The sequence below is a fragment of the Euprymna scolopes genome, chromosome 23 (assembly GCF_053919585.1).
Source record: "Euprymna scolopes isolate OS-2025 chromosome 23, ASM5391958v1, whole genome shotgun sequence".
Taxonomy (NCBI): domain Eukaryota; kingdom Metazoa; phylum Mollusca; class Cephalopoda; order Sepiida; family Sepiolidae; genus Euprymna; species Euprymna scolopes.
The window spans coordinates 45,869,108-45,885,873 of record NC_136504.1 but is presented as its reverse complement, the minus strand read 5'-3'; the positions used below and the strand labels follow the sequence as shown (position 1 = coordinate 45,885,873).

Below are 16,766 nucleotides of genomic sequence, written 5' to 3'. Positions count from 1 at the left end.
CTACAACCAACAAAGACTTCAGGTAGAGCTGACAATCCTGAGGCATGATTTTTGTGAGTTCTCTGCAGCAGTTTTACGATCCTGTCTTCCAGCATGCTTGATGAGAGTAGCATCAGCAGCAATTCTTCATCTCCTTTCATCATCATCCTGTCTGCACCGCCCCAGTAACAAGTCACCAGCAGCTCTCACCAATGACAAATCACTGGCTTCTATTATCTTCTATCTCCGGCTTATTCAGTGAGACAACAACTGTTGTATCTTTCTACTGGTTTCAATATCCAGTTCTTTAGGAATGTTTAATAGTTATTTAAAATGATCAGAGAACCTGTCAAGTATCTCATGTAGCCAGCAGCTGAGTGCTTCCCTCAATTCTGGATCCATATTACTTAGACTTACCCCTCCCTCATCCGCATCATTTTTGATCTGAAGCCAGATTGACAGCGTCCTAGTTTCTTTCTGTTACAATCAAATTTCTTGATTGTCTGCTTCATTTTTGATCTTCCTCTTTTTCCATCAGAAGTCCATTGGAGCACTTGGTTTGCAATTCTCACTGGAGTCAATCTTGTCAGAGCCGGCCTAGACATCATTTGCAGGTTACTACCTGTGTGGTGACTTCTTGGTTGGTAATTTCATTGTTTCATTTGATCCTTAGAATCCGAGATACTTGGAATCAAACGCATCTAATTTCTTCTGTTGGTTGATTTTTTAAATGTCAAGTTTCTCTCCCGTATAGCATTATGGACAAGATGTTGCTGTTATAAATTCTTAAATGTAGATTTGAGGGTGATTTTTTGTTTCTGCAAGATTGCAGAATTGATTAAACGTTGATCTGGATCCATACATCACTTGCTTAAGGTAGTATTCCCAGAAAATCAAAGGAGTAGTTTTCCATAGAGATTAAGCTGTTCATACCAGTTGAATATGCAGAGTTTGGACCATTTTGAAGATAGGTGGCATTTCTTCTGTCAGGAGCCGAGGAATGGCTCTATGTAGTTCTATGATGTTCACCTCACTATTCTTTACCTTCTCACATTTTGAGAAGGGTGTAGTTTATTGGTAATTGCCTGAAATGTCGAGAGGCTGTTGTCATGGGAGGACATTTTTCTCATAAAAGATAATACAATTTCTTATATTAAAAATGTATAATTATTACTATTAAAAACATTACATTAAAATTAGAATATAAAGAAAATGTTCTTTTTGAGAGTTTCTGGAATGTTCTAAGTTGTGGTGTTCCATTTGGAGCGTTTCTGGAACTTTCCGTTAAACTATAGAAGAATGTTGATAGCGTCATCTCTTCAGCCAGTTTGAGTAATGACTCAAACTGGCTGAAGAGATGACGCTACATTACACTGCTCCAGGTTGTCAGACGCTGACTAGATAGGCCAATATTTCCTAGGATCCAATAGAAAAGGATCTTATAAAAAAAAAAAAAAAAAATTACAAGCAACCCTTACAGAAAAACTAGACAAAGATTTTTCTGACCTTCTCTCTGACCAAAGAATATGGTTATTAATTCTCAATAACTCTGCCTTTCTTCTAAACGTAAACTAGAACTTGCTCATCTCCCTGAAACCATTTGTAAATTTGTTTCTTTGTTTCTACATACAATAGTTTTTTTAATATATGTTGCATGTTTAATACTCCTAGACTCAAACACACAACACTGTCCAGACCAGTGCACTTGCTCTTGTACATTGGCTTTTCAAATCTTCCCTTTCGATGTTGTGCCATCTTGCAATGGAGGGAGGTAAATATAAGCAGAGATGCCAACCTGTTCAAGGTCTCGCCTTTCAAAAGGAAGACTAAATCATTAATAAAGATGCTATTTGTTGATGAAGTGAATAATTAGTGGCTCAGAGAAAGTACTAAGAAACTAGTTTGAAGCATTCATCAATGTAGCAGTAGTAAAGTTTATTTTTTGAATAACCATCAAAAGACTGAATACTTTTACCAGTCGTTCTTACAATGCAACAACTTAAGCTGTTTTACTATTTGTGTTCGACAAATTAAGGCAATTATTGCGGATCGTTATTATCTTCAGTTATTTCACCAGGTTTCGGCCAACTCATCCTCCAGCCTTTGTCATAGAACATTTTTCTCATAAAAGAAAAATTAGAATTTCTTATATTAAAAATGTATAATTATTACTATAAAAAAAAAAAAAAAAAAAAAAAACATTACATTAAAATTAGAATATAAAAATGATTTTTCTTTTTTTGAGATCTTCTGGAATGTTCTAAGTTGTGGTGTTCCATTTGAAGCGTTTCTGAAGCTTTCCATTCACCAAAACTATAAAAGAATGCCGATAGCTTCAATTCTTCAGTTAGTGAGTCAGTTTGAGTAGTTACGTCGCTCCAGGTTGTCAGACGCTGACTAGCTTATCTTTAACCAATATTTTCTGGGCTCCAAATCTGGTGAAAAAGTATCTTATAAAAAGAATCAACTATAAGCACTGTCAAAGAAAAACTGGACATTTGGTAATTATGATTTTGCTGACTTTCTCTCTGACCAAAGAAATATTGTTAATAAATTCTCATTAACTCTTTCTTCTAAATTTAAACTAGACTGAATTAAGATCTTCCTTAGGCCATTTGTAAATGTGTCTTTTTTTGTACAATATTTTTTATTTGTCTTTAAACTTGGAAAAAAAAAAAAAACTTGCTTTAATTTTTTTTTTTAAATATATGCTGCATGTTTAATACCTCTAGACTTTAACATGTAACACCTTCAGCTGATAAAATTATGAAGCCTCATCTCAAAGGATTCCAAAAATAAAAAATAAAAGCACATCAAATGCTCCGGCTTATTTTCTATTCATGTTATATAATTGCATGACAAATTTAGGCATATATCGTTCCTGTTTTTTTTTTTTAATATAGGGGAAATTCTGAACAAGAATCAAAAAGCCTGTCTACTACCAGGCATTACGTGGTCGTAAATTCACTTTACCTTTAGAAAAAAAAAATGTATGAATTGATATCTTCCCTCCTTAATTATGGGGTGAAATCATTGAGCTTGATAAATCAGTATGGCTGAAATTGTTGAAGAATAAGGTCCTAAATTGTTTTACTGACTGAAAATAAAACAGGTAAGCCTCCTAAATAACAGTAAATTTTGCGTTTAGCAATGATGTTAAACTTAAAGAAATGTTTATGTGTGCAGTACCTTTTTAGGCCAGGAGGACAACAAAGAATAAGAGTAATATGGCCATGAGAGAGAAGGGAGGGGAAAGATGAAAATGAAAAAGAAACTGAATGATTTTTTTTTTTTACCTGTTGACAAATGATCTTATATTGATACAATCCTTCTTTGGCAATATGGCTTTTGCGAAGAACCACACATAGCTCAAGATATTTTGCCATGATCTGTTCGTGAATCTTCTGCCATGTTCGATGTTTCTTACTCTTGATGACATCGTAAAGGGCATCCAAAGCACGCTGCTTTTTGCCCACATCAATGAATTCTGAAGATGAAAACAAAAACATGTATAAGGATAATATTTTCAATAATAGATAATTGCAAAACAGTAACAATGTTTAATCAAATTATAGGAATGCAAGAAAAAAAAAAAAAAAAAAAACACAGAAAAGGTAGGAGAGAGACAGCTGAAGGAGAGGAATGGTTAGTTGGTTGGTTGTTTTACAGCATATCAACCCTTTTCAGTTATTTAATGAATTTTTTTTCTCCTCAAATAAGGTTATGCAAGTTAGGTATTTTTACTCATTTGTTGAATTAAGTTTTTTTTTTTTTTTTTTTTTTATTTGTTAGATAATGTATGTTTTTTTTTTGTTTTTTTTAAAGATCAAAGTTAGATTAGAGCTATATTTTTTTGTATAGGTTTACTTTTTTGCGCAGTCCCTCAGTCCTCACTTTTTAATGAGCGATTTTTCTGACAAAGGGAGAAGAAAAAGCTGTTTTCTAGGTTGGCAGTATTTTGCGCGAACAGTTGGCAGAGATGGCGGAAATTTTCTGTTTCTATGTCTATCCTTGTAGCCATGTCACTAGTAAGGGTGCTGGAGGTAAACGTTTTGTCTGGGCTGACGTTATCCGCCTGATAGTCAGGGACCCGAACCTTGGATTAACCACCAAGGAGGCTGTCCTATCAGCAGGTGCAAAGTACTGGAGCTGCTGTATTGCCATTTGGTGAATGGATTCTGGACCATGCAGTAGCTTCTGGTGGGGCCTCTTGATGCCATACTAGTGGGTAATTGTTACGGCTTTACCTTATCATGTGCTTCAAAAAAAAAAAAAAATTCTTCATTTCTTTTTCTCTCTTAGTTTCCCCTCTCTGTCCTGCTCTAAGTAAATCTGACGACCTAGTCCACAAATTCCAAAAATTCATCATGACAAGTTTCAAGAAAAAATACACGATTAAACCCTGTTCTCCAACTTCCAACGTAGACCCCTACTACCATGTCTCCTTCTCCAACATCAGGGATCTACGTTCTAACCTTCCAGAGGTTGAAACCCAATTACAGGAGACTAAACCAGACCTTTTATTTTTAAGTGAAACTGGCATTGGACAGGCTATTTCCCTAGAAGAGTTCACAATTAAAGGATACTCTAACTTAACTTCTAAATCTGACCCCCAAGATCGCCATGGACATGGAATATGTGCCTATATTAGGGATAACTTTCCATGTGGTAGGGACATCTCCAGGGAAGATCCTAACTTACCCTATATGTGCTTCCGGGTTGCTTTAGCTCACACTACAGCATTTATATTTACTCTCTATCGCCCCCCTAACAGCGGAGTTACTATCTTTCAAAGCATATCTGAGAAAATTGACCAAGTCCTATCTGCTTATCCTTTAGCTAACATTCACGTATGTGGTGACTTCAATGTTCACAACGTCAAATGGTTGACCCACTCTAACAAGACCGATGATGAGGGGAGGTTCTGTCATGATTTCTCCATTGCCTATGACCTCACTCAGATTGTTCAGGAACCCACCCGTGTGCCCGACAATGACGGCCAGTATGCGAGCCTACTAGACCTTTTTCTCACAACTTGCCCTGAACTATGTTCAGTTTCTGTTCTGTCGCCTCTTGGATCTTCCGACCACTCTGTTGTATCAATTAAGATAAAAATGAAATGTAATAAGTCCCCAGACGTACCTCTTCATCGTACAGTATATCGATACACTAAGGCTGACTGGGATAGCTTCCGTACATTTATATCTGATCTACCTCTGCATTCCATGTTTAAAAAGGATGTGTCCTCTATAGTATTAGACCTGACTGAATGGTTAATTGTAGGTATTGACCGTTTCATACCCTCGAAAAAGTTTCAGCAAAAACCTAACAGCCAGCCATGGTTCTCTCCAGAATGTGCTGCTGCCATTGCGCACAAAAATAACTTTTTCCACTTTTTCCAACGTAATAGATGTATGAAAACTAAAGCCACTTTCAGGACTGCCAGCAACCATTGTAAGAAAGTAATAAAGAATGCAAGAGAGTTGTATGCTCAATCTGTTAAGTCCAAAGTAGCTGAGCAGCGGCTTGGTTCCCACCAGTTTTGGCAAATAGCAAACAGAATCCTGAACAGAAGCGTGTGCTCCATCCCAACTATTATCAATGGACCTGAGGTAATCTCGTCAGCATCAGACAGTCAAACTCTTTGTCAAGAACTTTGCAGCTAATTCTACCCTTTGCGATCAAGGCTGCCAACCCCCAATATTTCCTCCTGTATCAGAAAACATGCTATGTGATATACATATATCTGTACGTGATGTTGCCAAGCTAATCAAAAACCTTGATTCCAGTAAAGCAACTGGCCCTGACGGTATTCCAATTATAGTACTCAAAAAACTTCAACCTGAACTAGCGCCCATACTTACAAAACTGTTTAAACGTTGTCTTAAGGAGAATAGTTTCCCATCTCCCTGGAAAATTTCATCAGTATGCCCTGTATTTAAGAATTCAAGTGATCGCTCATCCCCCTCTCAGTACAGGCCAATAAGTCTCCTGTGCGTCATGAGCAAGTTGCTGGAATCTGTGTTAAATACAGAAGTAATCAACCATCTCAACAAAAATAACCTTCTTAGTGACACTCAATATGGTTTCCGTTCTGCTAGATCTACAGCAGATGTGCTTACAGTTATATCTCATAGGATTAGCAAATCTCTCGACGGAGGCAACCTTTCTAGGGCAATTGCTCTTGACATATCTAAGGCCTTTGATAGGGTATGGCATAAAGGTTTACTTCATAAGATCTCTAGCTATGGTATTGCTGGAAATGTCTTCTCAATTATTAAATCATTTCTTTCTGATAGGTTCATAAGAGTAGTAGTTGAGGGGAAAAAATCAGAAGCTCACAGTATTAATGCCGGTATCCCTCAGGGATCCATCCTGGGCCCAACTCTTTTCCTGATCTATATTAATGATCTTCCAAATCACATCCTTACATTATTTGTAGACATCTATGCTGACGACACTACCATTTATGGTAGCACATCTAAGACAGTAAACGACCAAGTTCTCTCCAATTCTCTCTCCTCTGATCTTGAGCACGTAGTACAATGGGGTAAGGAGTGGCTGGTTACTTTTAATGCATCTAAAACCAAGCTTCTCTCTTTACATCATCAACATTCTGATTCACATCTGGCATCAATTGAAATGAATGGCTCTCGTCTTCAGGAGGCCTCAAGTTTTGACAAGCTTCTTGGCTTGACCATTACTCCTGATCTTAAATGGAACACGTACATCAAATCTGTTGCCAAGGCCGCTGGAAAAATGGTGGGATCTTTCTATCGATCCGGTAGATCGATCACTGCTGATGCTATTCTCTATCTATATAAGAGCCAGGTACGTCCAAGGATGGAATACTGTTGCCACATCTGGGCAGGAGCTGCTAGAAAGGACTTGGCCTGCCTTGATAGAGTTCAAAATAGACTTCGTAGCCTCGTAGGAGATGTCCTTTTCTCTTCCTTGCAACCTCTATCTCACAGAAGAGGTGTTGCGAGTTTGTCTCTGATGTATCGTTATTTTCAGCTTCAATCTATGGTCCCCCCTCGCCAAACTTTCACAAGAAACACTCGTCTAGCTGTAAACACTATCAATAATTCCCCCCACTCTTTATCTGTGCCTAAACCTAAACGTAGATTCCATGAACAAAGCTTCTTTCTTAGAACTGCACGCCTGTGGAATTGTCTTCGTTTTCCTGCTTTCCGGCTGACTACAATATGGCTGTCTTCAAGTCTAACGTAAATAAGTTCTTGATGAGCCGTTCCATATAAGTTATCAAATTTACCAAATTTTCATTACTAATGATTACTATATTGTCCAATTTCTACTGTACACTCTTTAACCCTTATCCTTGAGTGGCCTCTTGGCCTTGATAATGTGGTGACGCCTATGTAAAAAAAAAAAAAAAAAAAAAAAAAAAAAACTGAATCGGACGTAACTATATGGCCACTTGGTTTTGCTTGGAACTGGACATAACCGCTGGCTTTCGTCGAGCATTGTTGATTCTCAAACCGTAACAATGCCACAAGGAAAATAGTGAATAAAATATTTAAATATAAACTCACCAGAAAGAAATAAAAAAAAAATTTAAAAAATGGTCTACCGTAAAAATTTGTGTTATTCTTGTAACAAAATGTTTTGTAAGTAAAAAAAAAAAAAATGTATATTTTTTTTCAACCAATTTTTTTGGTCAAACAAAATTGGACAAAAATAAACCAATATTTTTGTTTTTCATTTTTTTAAAAGTTAAAAACTTTTTTTTTTGCGTTTTTTTTTTCTTTATTTTGTCACACGTAAAAAGTTTTTCCTATAGAATGAGGTTGGGTAACCAATTTTTAAAAATTAAATCAAGACAGCCAGGATATTCCCTTTAAGCTTAGGTAGACTTTTCTACAGTCACATCAGACGATGTGAAAGTGGGAAAAGAGACAGCAGATGTGGAAGAAACTTTGCCAACCGGGCGGCTTTCCGATACATGGTTTAAAATGGAGACAAAAAGGATCATTATCAAATTTCTGTCCCCACAAACTTGAAAAAGATAACTTGTCAAGAAACTCCCGGCTGTTCATGTTAGCACCCCCCCCCCCAAAAAAAAATTGTTTGCTCCTTTGGCATGCACTGATCAGTGTCTTACGTCAGATTACAATCAAACCCGAGCGCATGACATGTTCCAAGCAAAGCCAAGCAGATGGCGAGTTACGTCTGGTTCAAATTCTGCACAAGTACTGGATTTATTTTTTTTAAATAATTCTTTTACGTAAAAATTTGGACAGACATGTGCAAGATTGGCACAATCTAGAAGGGAGGAGAGGACTGATTATTATCAAGAAATATTTACTATAAAGTAGACGACATTAAAAAAGCTTTATTTCTTCAAAAGTTGTCAAAATTCATCCTTTATGTCATTTTTTAAGTAAATACTTTTATTGTAAACAAAAAAACAAAACAAAAAAAACAATTAAATTATATATTTGACTAGCTTTACCTATCGAGCGTTACTCAGGAGAAGTAGAATTAGTTTTTGTTTAATATTTAGTCACTAAGTACCTATTTACTATGCCACCCCATGGGACAGAGTTAGACACCAGAGTCGTTTTTGAACGTGGAGAAAATGTACAAAAATAAAAAAAATTGTCTCAGTCGTGAAGGACTGATCCTCCACCGAAAGAGAACAAGAAATGGAAGTGCAGCATCTGAAGAACAGATACTACACTTTGATCTTAGCCAGAAGGCCAAGTGTTTAGTCATTAATTGAACAAAAACTAATTGTGTGCTTGTACATAATTTGATATAAAAATACATATTAAGTAAAAACAGCTACGTAATTACATGTTGAAATTAGTAAAAATGATTATAGTTAGCTAATATACTTCCTAACTTCTGGCATAGTACTACCGGAAGTGGTGACAAAACAAATCAGTTCCTTCACCTTTTCTATTACATTTTTCTGATCGTTTTATTCTTATATTTAAATATATTTTAAGTTATTCAGTCTTATTTTGATAAAGAACTATTGAATTTTTTTTTTTTTAAAGATTTTAAGTGTTTTCAATTTAACTATTTTGGGAATATTACATATTGGATAGGTTTTTTTTTTATGTTTGACATTGTTATTTCGATTTCAATAATTTTATTTTTATACTTTCATAAACATTTATTATAAATTCAAATACTTATTTTTCAAATTTAAACTTATTTTTATGATTAAGCATTATAAACATATTTCTTATAAAATTTCACTTCAAATAAAAACATTTTGTTATTACATGGAAATAAAAACTAATTGTGTTATTTTTATCTGTATGATTTTGTTAATTTTTATCTGTATAAATTTTCAGTGTCCTTATATTTTTTTTCTTTTACTCGCATTCATCCCTAACAAGGCATGTGGCCACTTGGACTATTTGGGACCATACTTAGGAAAGATTAACAAGATGTTGGTTTACGTTATGTTTAAACTTCTACATATCAGTACAGTCAGGAAAGCAGGAAGGCTGTCTAGCTGCTCGAGGGAAGAAACTATTAGAGTAGGAAGCTCTTTGGCATTTACAGACCTCAATAGTGAAGGGGTGAGATTTTGTTGCTAAGCAGGTTTGTTGGGGATATGTTGAGGGGGGCACAAGTGTAACAAGTTCAGAGCACATTCCATTAAAATATTTTCCTTTCAATAAATCGCTTCATAATAGAAATACTGAAAAACAAAACTGAAGGAACTGATTTGCCTTATCACCGGAAGTTAGGAAGTACATTAGCTTACTATAACTATAAAAATTTCTAAAATTATGAAAAATGATAGAGTAAAAAAATAATTTTATAAAAAAAAAACAAAAAAAAACAAACATGAAAGTAAAAAACATCTGGGCAACACCAAGTAAGTACAGCTAATTAAAAATTTTAGTCACTTCAACAAAAATCTTTAAAATAGGATTTTTAAAAATTCATAGATATTGATGGTAATATCTGGAAACATCTAAAGTAAACATTTGCTTTGAATTTTATTTCTGGAAAATCAAATCAGATTTAAAAATAAGGATACAAAAATGAACCATGACAGCTTGCACTGTAGATATAATTCCAATAGACACAATGGCAAACAACTCCAAATAAAGTTTACTGTTATCGTATCAAAGCAGTCCACCCACACCATTCAGCTGAATTCTCGGCATACTTCAGTAAATTTTTACGTGCCCTAGCGTGTTACAAACACCCCAACCTCCATGTTAAGAACGGCTTTCGGAATACCCCCCCCCCACCCCACCCAAAAATCTATTCTCAACATTGGATATTCCGAAAGCCGTTCTTTAACATAGGGTGGTTGGGATTGTTCTGGGGCAGGTCGTAAGAAAGAAAAAAAATCAGCCATTCTTTGTTTCCACAACAAATATCAAAAATGTGGAGACCAGCTACCAACTTCATGTTAATATTCAGTTTGATATCTTTTCACTTCCTCCAGCCATCCAGTATAACTGAAACCATAAACTTTCAGATGAATTCTTGGTGCTTGTGCATTATAATTGGATATAAAAGAACAAAAAAAAATGCAATTACCTGTCATGTCAAAATCAGTAAAAATTCCAAATTATGAAAAGTCACAAGTCCAAACAAATTAACTGCATTATAATTGGATATCAAAAAAACTGCATTTTAAGCAAAAACTAATTAACTTCATCCTGAGATGGATCTCAATTTATGATCGTGTATATCAAGAAGTTGATAAACCACGAGCATGCACTTGTCTATGCAAGCGTATATCTGTGACTGACAAAGTAGTCTGTAGAAAATTTGTCTTTACATTGCCAATTTGAAGATATTAGTCAAAAAATTGAAACTAAGTTTTCAAAACTGGGTTGCCGTTTTCGAACCTGATATTGTGCCACAGCTGGAGATGGAATGGCATACAATCAAGACTGCAACAGCAGAAGAGGATACAGGATTCACAAACAGTTACTGTTAGGACTACATCAGTTTCCAAATTTTACAAGCTACTCAGTTGTTATGGTTGGACTGTAATACACACTGGCATGTATTAAAGAAAGGGGAAAATTGCAGCATGGAGAGACTCATGCAAGCTTTATCAAATGATGAAGAGTCAAGGAAAGTTGAGGTTTAGAGAAACGTTTCACACCCAAGACAGCATGGTGAGCACTAATCTGATATGCTGTGGAAAGAAAACTAACAAACTACAATCATCCACCTCCAATGAAAAGTCTATGCTGAGAGATAACTGCAACATAGCCCAATCAATGGTAGAAAAAGTGTAGTAAGTTGTGCATCAGCTACATAAGGCTCCCAGCTAGGATGAGATTCCTGCAGAAGTGTACACATTAGGGATATCAGATGCCTCCATTCAGTCTCGAAAGACAAAGGATACCCCTTGTAAGGGCAGCTGCGCATGTAATTGTGACAAGGGTTGCGTAATCCCAACCACACCTCTTGAATCGTTACTGCTTGAGTCCAGTCCAGGACGACTGGAAACAATGCCAAGATAAGCAGAGAGCACATACAGCACCTGGAAGTCCCAAATGGTCACCCATCTGGTACTGGCCAGGCTCACCGTTGCTTAACTTTGGTGATCTGATGGGAACCGGTGTGTCAAACGTGATTATGCCGTACATTAGGATGTACCGATTAGCAAATTGGCTGATTACCGATTAATCGGCCTTTGATAATCAGCCAATTAATAGGTTTCTAATGCTGATTTATCAGCAAATTGTCATAAATACTAATATTAATTAGGTACTAGTGCACTTATTGATCCGTGCTGAAATAACATTTCAAAAGCCATTCTTAACATGGGGAGGGTGTTTTGTAGCTATTCTGTACTTTAACTTCACAATTTAATAAAAAGACAAATCTATCTTAAAGAAAACATTGAATGAAATAGAAAAAATTGCCGTCAGCGTCCCGTATTTACTTGATGTAAGCATTTTTTCAGCTCAAAAACCATAGTCTTTACCGATGTATTGGAAAATTCAAGATGGCGTCTGACTCCCTCTTTAACACGGTAAGTTTGGGAAAAGGTGTTATAAATAAAAAACTGGATAAAATACTGTTAAAAACTCGCTCAATATATGTTACCGTGACATAGCTGGACATATTCGGCGGGTTTTTAATAGTATTTATTCTAGTTTTTCATTTATAACACCTTTTCCCAAACTTAACGTGTTAAAGAGGGAGTGAGGCGCCATCTTGAATTTTCCAATACATCAGTAAACATTGTATGGTTTTCGAGCTGAATAAACGTGTTACATTGAATAAAAACATGAAAAATATATCCAATTTGGTAGAAAAGTAACTTATCTTGCCTTTGATAACATTTATTTGTTATATATTTGTTTTTTTGACAACTTATTCGAATCTATGTGTACAGTAATACAAACACCGAATCTGAAAATCGTTTCCATCGCAAAAAAAAAGTTTTCATGATATGAAGAAATTACTTTTTCGAAAAGTGGGTGATCACTTTTCATGTTAATTTAACTTAAAATGAGTACCCACTTTCTGGCCACCTGAGAGAAAGGGGGGGGGATTTGAGTGTTTATTGGCTAAAAGGTTTCCATTTTTTTTTTTATTTATCTTTCAATAAAGACACGAGGAAATTAAAAAAAAAAAAAAAAAAAAAAAAAAAAATCGGTATTATTTTACTTTAAGGCTCGTCTCACATTCGTATAGAAAACAGTCTTTTGTAGTTTTCGGTGTGCTTTAAAAGAATATGGTAACCGTTTCTGTCGCAAATTTACCGTTTGTATGGTATTAACCCCTTAGCTCTGGGACTATTTTCCATTTCACAGACCAGCTTTCGTTTACGCTACGCTGTGAAATGAAAAACAGTCCCAGAGTTCAGGGGGTTACTACAATAATAAAAAATAAAAACTTTTTAGCTAATAAACAAAAAAATCTCATGTGACCAGAAAGTGGGTGCTCATTTTAAGTTAAATTTACATGGAAAAGTGATCACCCACTTTTCGAAAAAGTAATGTATTTTTATTATGAAAACTTTACGACGGAAACGGTTTGCAGTTTCGTTTTTTAGTACACCGAAATCTACAAAAAAAAAAAAAAATTTGGTACTCATGCCGAAAGTGATCCGTGCTGAAATAAACGTTATTTCAGCAAACATTCTTAACATGGGGAGGGTATTCTGTAGTTTAGGCACCGCCAAAAATGGCCGAAAAATCAAGTTGTTTTTTAAAACGAAATTACATTTATTAAAATCCATTATTTCTGAGTAACTTTTTTTTTTCCAGAAAGAAAACCCTGAATTTTATCATATAGAAAACAGAATAATGTAAAACTTTTTCTACTATTTCTAATTAAATTTTAAATGTTAAATTTTCCTTTGTCTTGCACAAAAGACGTACATAAATATTTAAAAAAAAAAAAAAAAAAAAAAGAAAAGGTTTTTGAAATAATTTATTTATTTATTGTCTAAGATTTAGGATGATTTTCTAAGAGAATATGCAAAAATATTATAATATAAGTACCTGGATTTCAAATAATTCCACTTATTCATATAGATAGGTAACCAGTTATTTCGCGTTGATTTAGAGTCTAGATCGACACTTTACGTTTGCGTTTGATAAAACTAGGGAAGACCAAACAGGCCAAAAAAAATTATTTTTCAGTGACGAAAATTTCAATGTATTATTAAGCTGAGGCTGGCCAGTACCAGATGGGTGACCATTTGTATGAGTTTGGTTTTTAATGTGTATGTGTGTGGGGGCCAGGCTCCCCAAAATGGGGGGGGGGGGGCAATTTAAAGCAGAATAAAAAAAAATTTCAGCGCATTTGGTCCACCGTAGTCGAAAGGCGGCAAACGTTTTCAAACGGGATCGAAAAAAAAATGATGCTATTTTTAACACAAAGGGCACAATATTTATCGAATTTTTTTTTTGTATCGATTATTCAAAGCATTCCCTGTTTAATAATGGTCATGCATTATTCGGCTCGCTAAAAAAAAAATTGTTTATTTATCAAAAATTTTAAAATGGCTTTTTTCGTATAAATATTTAAAAAAAAAAAAAATGTTTTTGTTTTTTTGTTTTGCTTAACTTAAATGAATTATTTTACTTAACATATTCACCGAATTTCACACTTCAAAACTCAAAAGCGGGATAATTAAACACAATCGAAGTTCTGATATTCAGACGTCAAAATAAGGTATGTAAACAATTTTTTTTTTTTTTTAAATCTATAATTCTGTCCCTTACAACACAATGTTGTGTTCAGTTTCAGATGATTATTTTAAGCATATTTGTTCCCACTTCAAAACAGGAAGGGGGGGTTGTAAACAAAAAAATATATATAAATATCGTTTATGAAAAATAAGTACACTGTTATAAAGTTCTAATAATCGCTGAAAATTTCGTATTGATCGGATAATTACCTGATTTTTGGTAGATTTTTAAGACGGTCCGTCAAAAAGTACTGACCTGCCCCCCCCCCCCAGTTTTGGCGGTGCCTACTGTACTTTAACCTTACAATTGAATAATAAAGAAAAAAAAAACTTTAAACGTGGAAATATGACTTAAAAAATAGCGTGGATCTGGATCACTCTCTGCATTAGCACCAAATTTTGTTATATACGAACAGTCCTTGAAGTAAAATACCAAAGTATTCAACTTTAAAAATTGAATAAACTAATTTAGCAGTTACTACGTTAATGTATCAAAGTTATCTGATGAATCACTTGGTAGATGAAATGGTTTAAATTTAGGCACCGCCAAAACTGGGGGGGGGGGCGGTCAGTACTTTTTGACGGACCGTCTTTTTAAAAATCTACCAAAAATCAGGTAATTATCCAATCAATACGAAATTTTCAGCGATTATTAAGAGAAGAATGAACTTTATAACAGTGTACTTATTTTTCATAAACGATATTTATATATATATATTTTTTTGCTTACAACCCCCCTTGTTTTGAAGTGGGAACAAATATGCTTAAAATAATCATCTGAAACTAAAAACATATTCCGTTGTTGTAAGGGACAGGATTATAGATTAAAAAAAAAAAAAACACTTTTTTACATACCTTATTTTGACGTCTGAATATCAGAACTTTGTGTTTAATTATTCCGCTTTTGACTTTTGGAGTGTGAAATTCTGTGAATATGTTAAATTAATTTAAGTTAAGCAAAAAAAAAAAAAATTTTTTTTAAATATTTATACAAAAAAAGCCATTTTAAAATCTTTGATAAATAAATTATTTTTTTTTTAGCGAGCCGAATAATGCATATGACCATTATTAAACAGGGAATTCTTTGAAGAATCGATACAAAAAAAAAATCGATAAATATTGTGCCCTTTGTGTTAAAAAATATCAGTTTTTCGGTCCCATTTGATAACGTTTGCCGCCTTTCGACTACGGTGGACCATACGCGCTGAAATAATTTTGTTGAATCTCCATGACTGCCAAAACCGGTGCAAGCGTGAATCAGTACAATTTATGTTGGTCAACACTCGCATAGAAACGAGACGTTTCTCTTTTCATTGCGAGACAAAATTATGGATGGTAAATAAAAATTTATTATTTTTATTATTACACGTGTTTATTTTTATTTTACCGAAACTATAGCGGACATTTGTTCGTCCGTCTGCCATAAACGAAACTTTATAGTGAAAAATTAATTTTAAACTAGAAACAGTACTTTTTTTATACTGCGAAAAATACGCACCGTAAAAAAATGGTTAAACCTTAGGTGAAAGTGCAGATGAACACCCCCATGTAAAGAATGGCATTCTAAATAAAGTTATTATTTTAGTATGGCCCGTACACTTGCAGTGTCAAAATTACACAAAAGGAAGCTTAGAATAAATTCTTGTCAAATTGCCGATGTTGTCCAACAGAACACTTGTTTTTCTAAAGTTGATTTAAATTGGTTTTCGGGTGTGTTATGACTGAATATCACACTTAAAATTGTGAATTATGCGTGAATCTCTTGAAAAATCTGTCAGAAAGAAGCCCCCCCCCATTTTGGGGAGCCTGAGCCCCCCACACGCGTACACATTAAAAAGCAAACTCATCAAAATGGTCACCCATCTGGTACTGGCCAGCCTCGGGGTTGCTTATGTAGTCAAAAAACCCTACAGTTCTTCCTCGTTCAATGAAGGAGAAATCTTTCTAGACTGGGTCAATTTTAATTTTTATTCTGCTTCACCCCCCCCCCATTTTGGGGAGCCTGAGCCCCCCACACGCGTACACATTAAAAAGCAAACTCATACAAATGGTCACCCATCTGGTACTGGCCAGCCTCAGCGTTAATAATACATTGAAATTTTCGTCACTGAAAAATAAGTTTTTTTGGCCTGTTTGGTCCTCCATAGTTTGCTTTTTATTAAACACAAACGTAAATATTCTCGATCTGGACTCTAGATTGATGCGAAGTAACTGGTTGCCTATATGAATAAGTGGAATTATTTGAAATCCAGGTACTTACATTATATTTTTGCATATATTCATAGAAAACCACTCTAAATCTTAGTTAGACAACTTAATAATCAACTTAATAACTTAATAACTTAATAACTTAATAACTTAATAATCAACTTAATAACTTAATAATCAACTTAATAACTTAATAATCAACTTAATAACTTAATAATCAACTTAATAACTTAATAATCAACTTAATAACTTAATAATCAACTTAATAACTTAATAAACAACTTAATAAACAACTTAATTCTTTCAAAAACCTTTTTTTTTAAATATTTATATATGCTTTTTGTGCAAAACAAAAAATGTCAATTGTTAACTTTTGGGGAAAATTCAACATTTAAAATTTAATTAAAAATAG

At 34.4% G+C, this 16,766-nt stretch overlaps 1 protein-coding gene and 1 pseudogene across 1 annotated transcript in view; both read right to left on the bottom strand.

Moving 5' to 3' along the window:
* Window positions 1–16,766, bottom strand: part of LOC145245866 (eukaryotic translation initiation factor 3 subunit A-like) — a 56,545-nt gene that overhangs the window by 38,286 nt on the left and 1,493 nt on the right. Inside the window, exon 2 of the mRNA XM_080107574.1 lies at window positions 3,276–3,466. Coding sequence (XP_079963700.1) covers window positions 3,276–3,466 — 191 coding nt within the window. The remainder of the gene's footprint in view (window positions 1–3,275; window positions 3,467–16,766) is intronic.
* Window positions 11,468–11,585, bottom strand: LOC145246208 (5S ribosomal RNA; annotated as a pseudogene).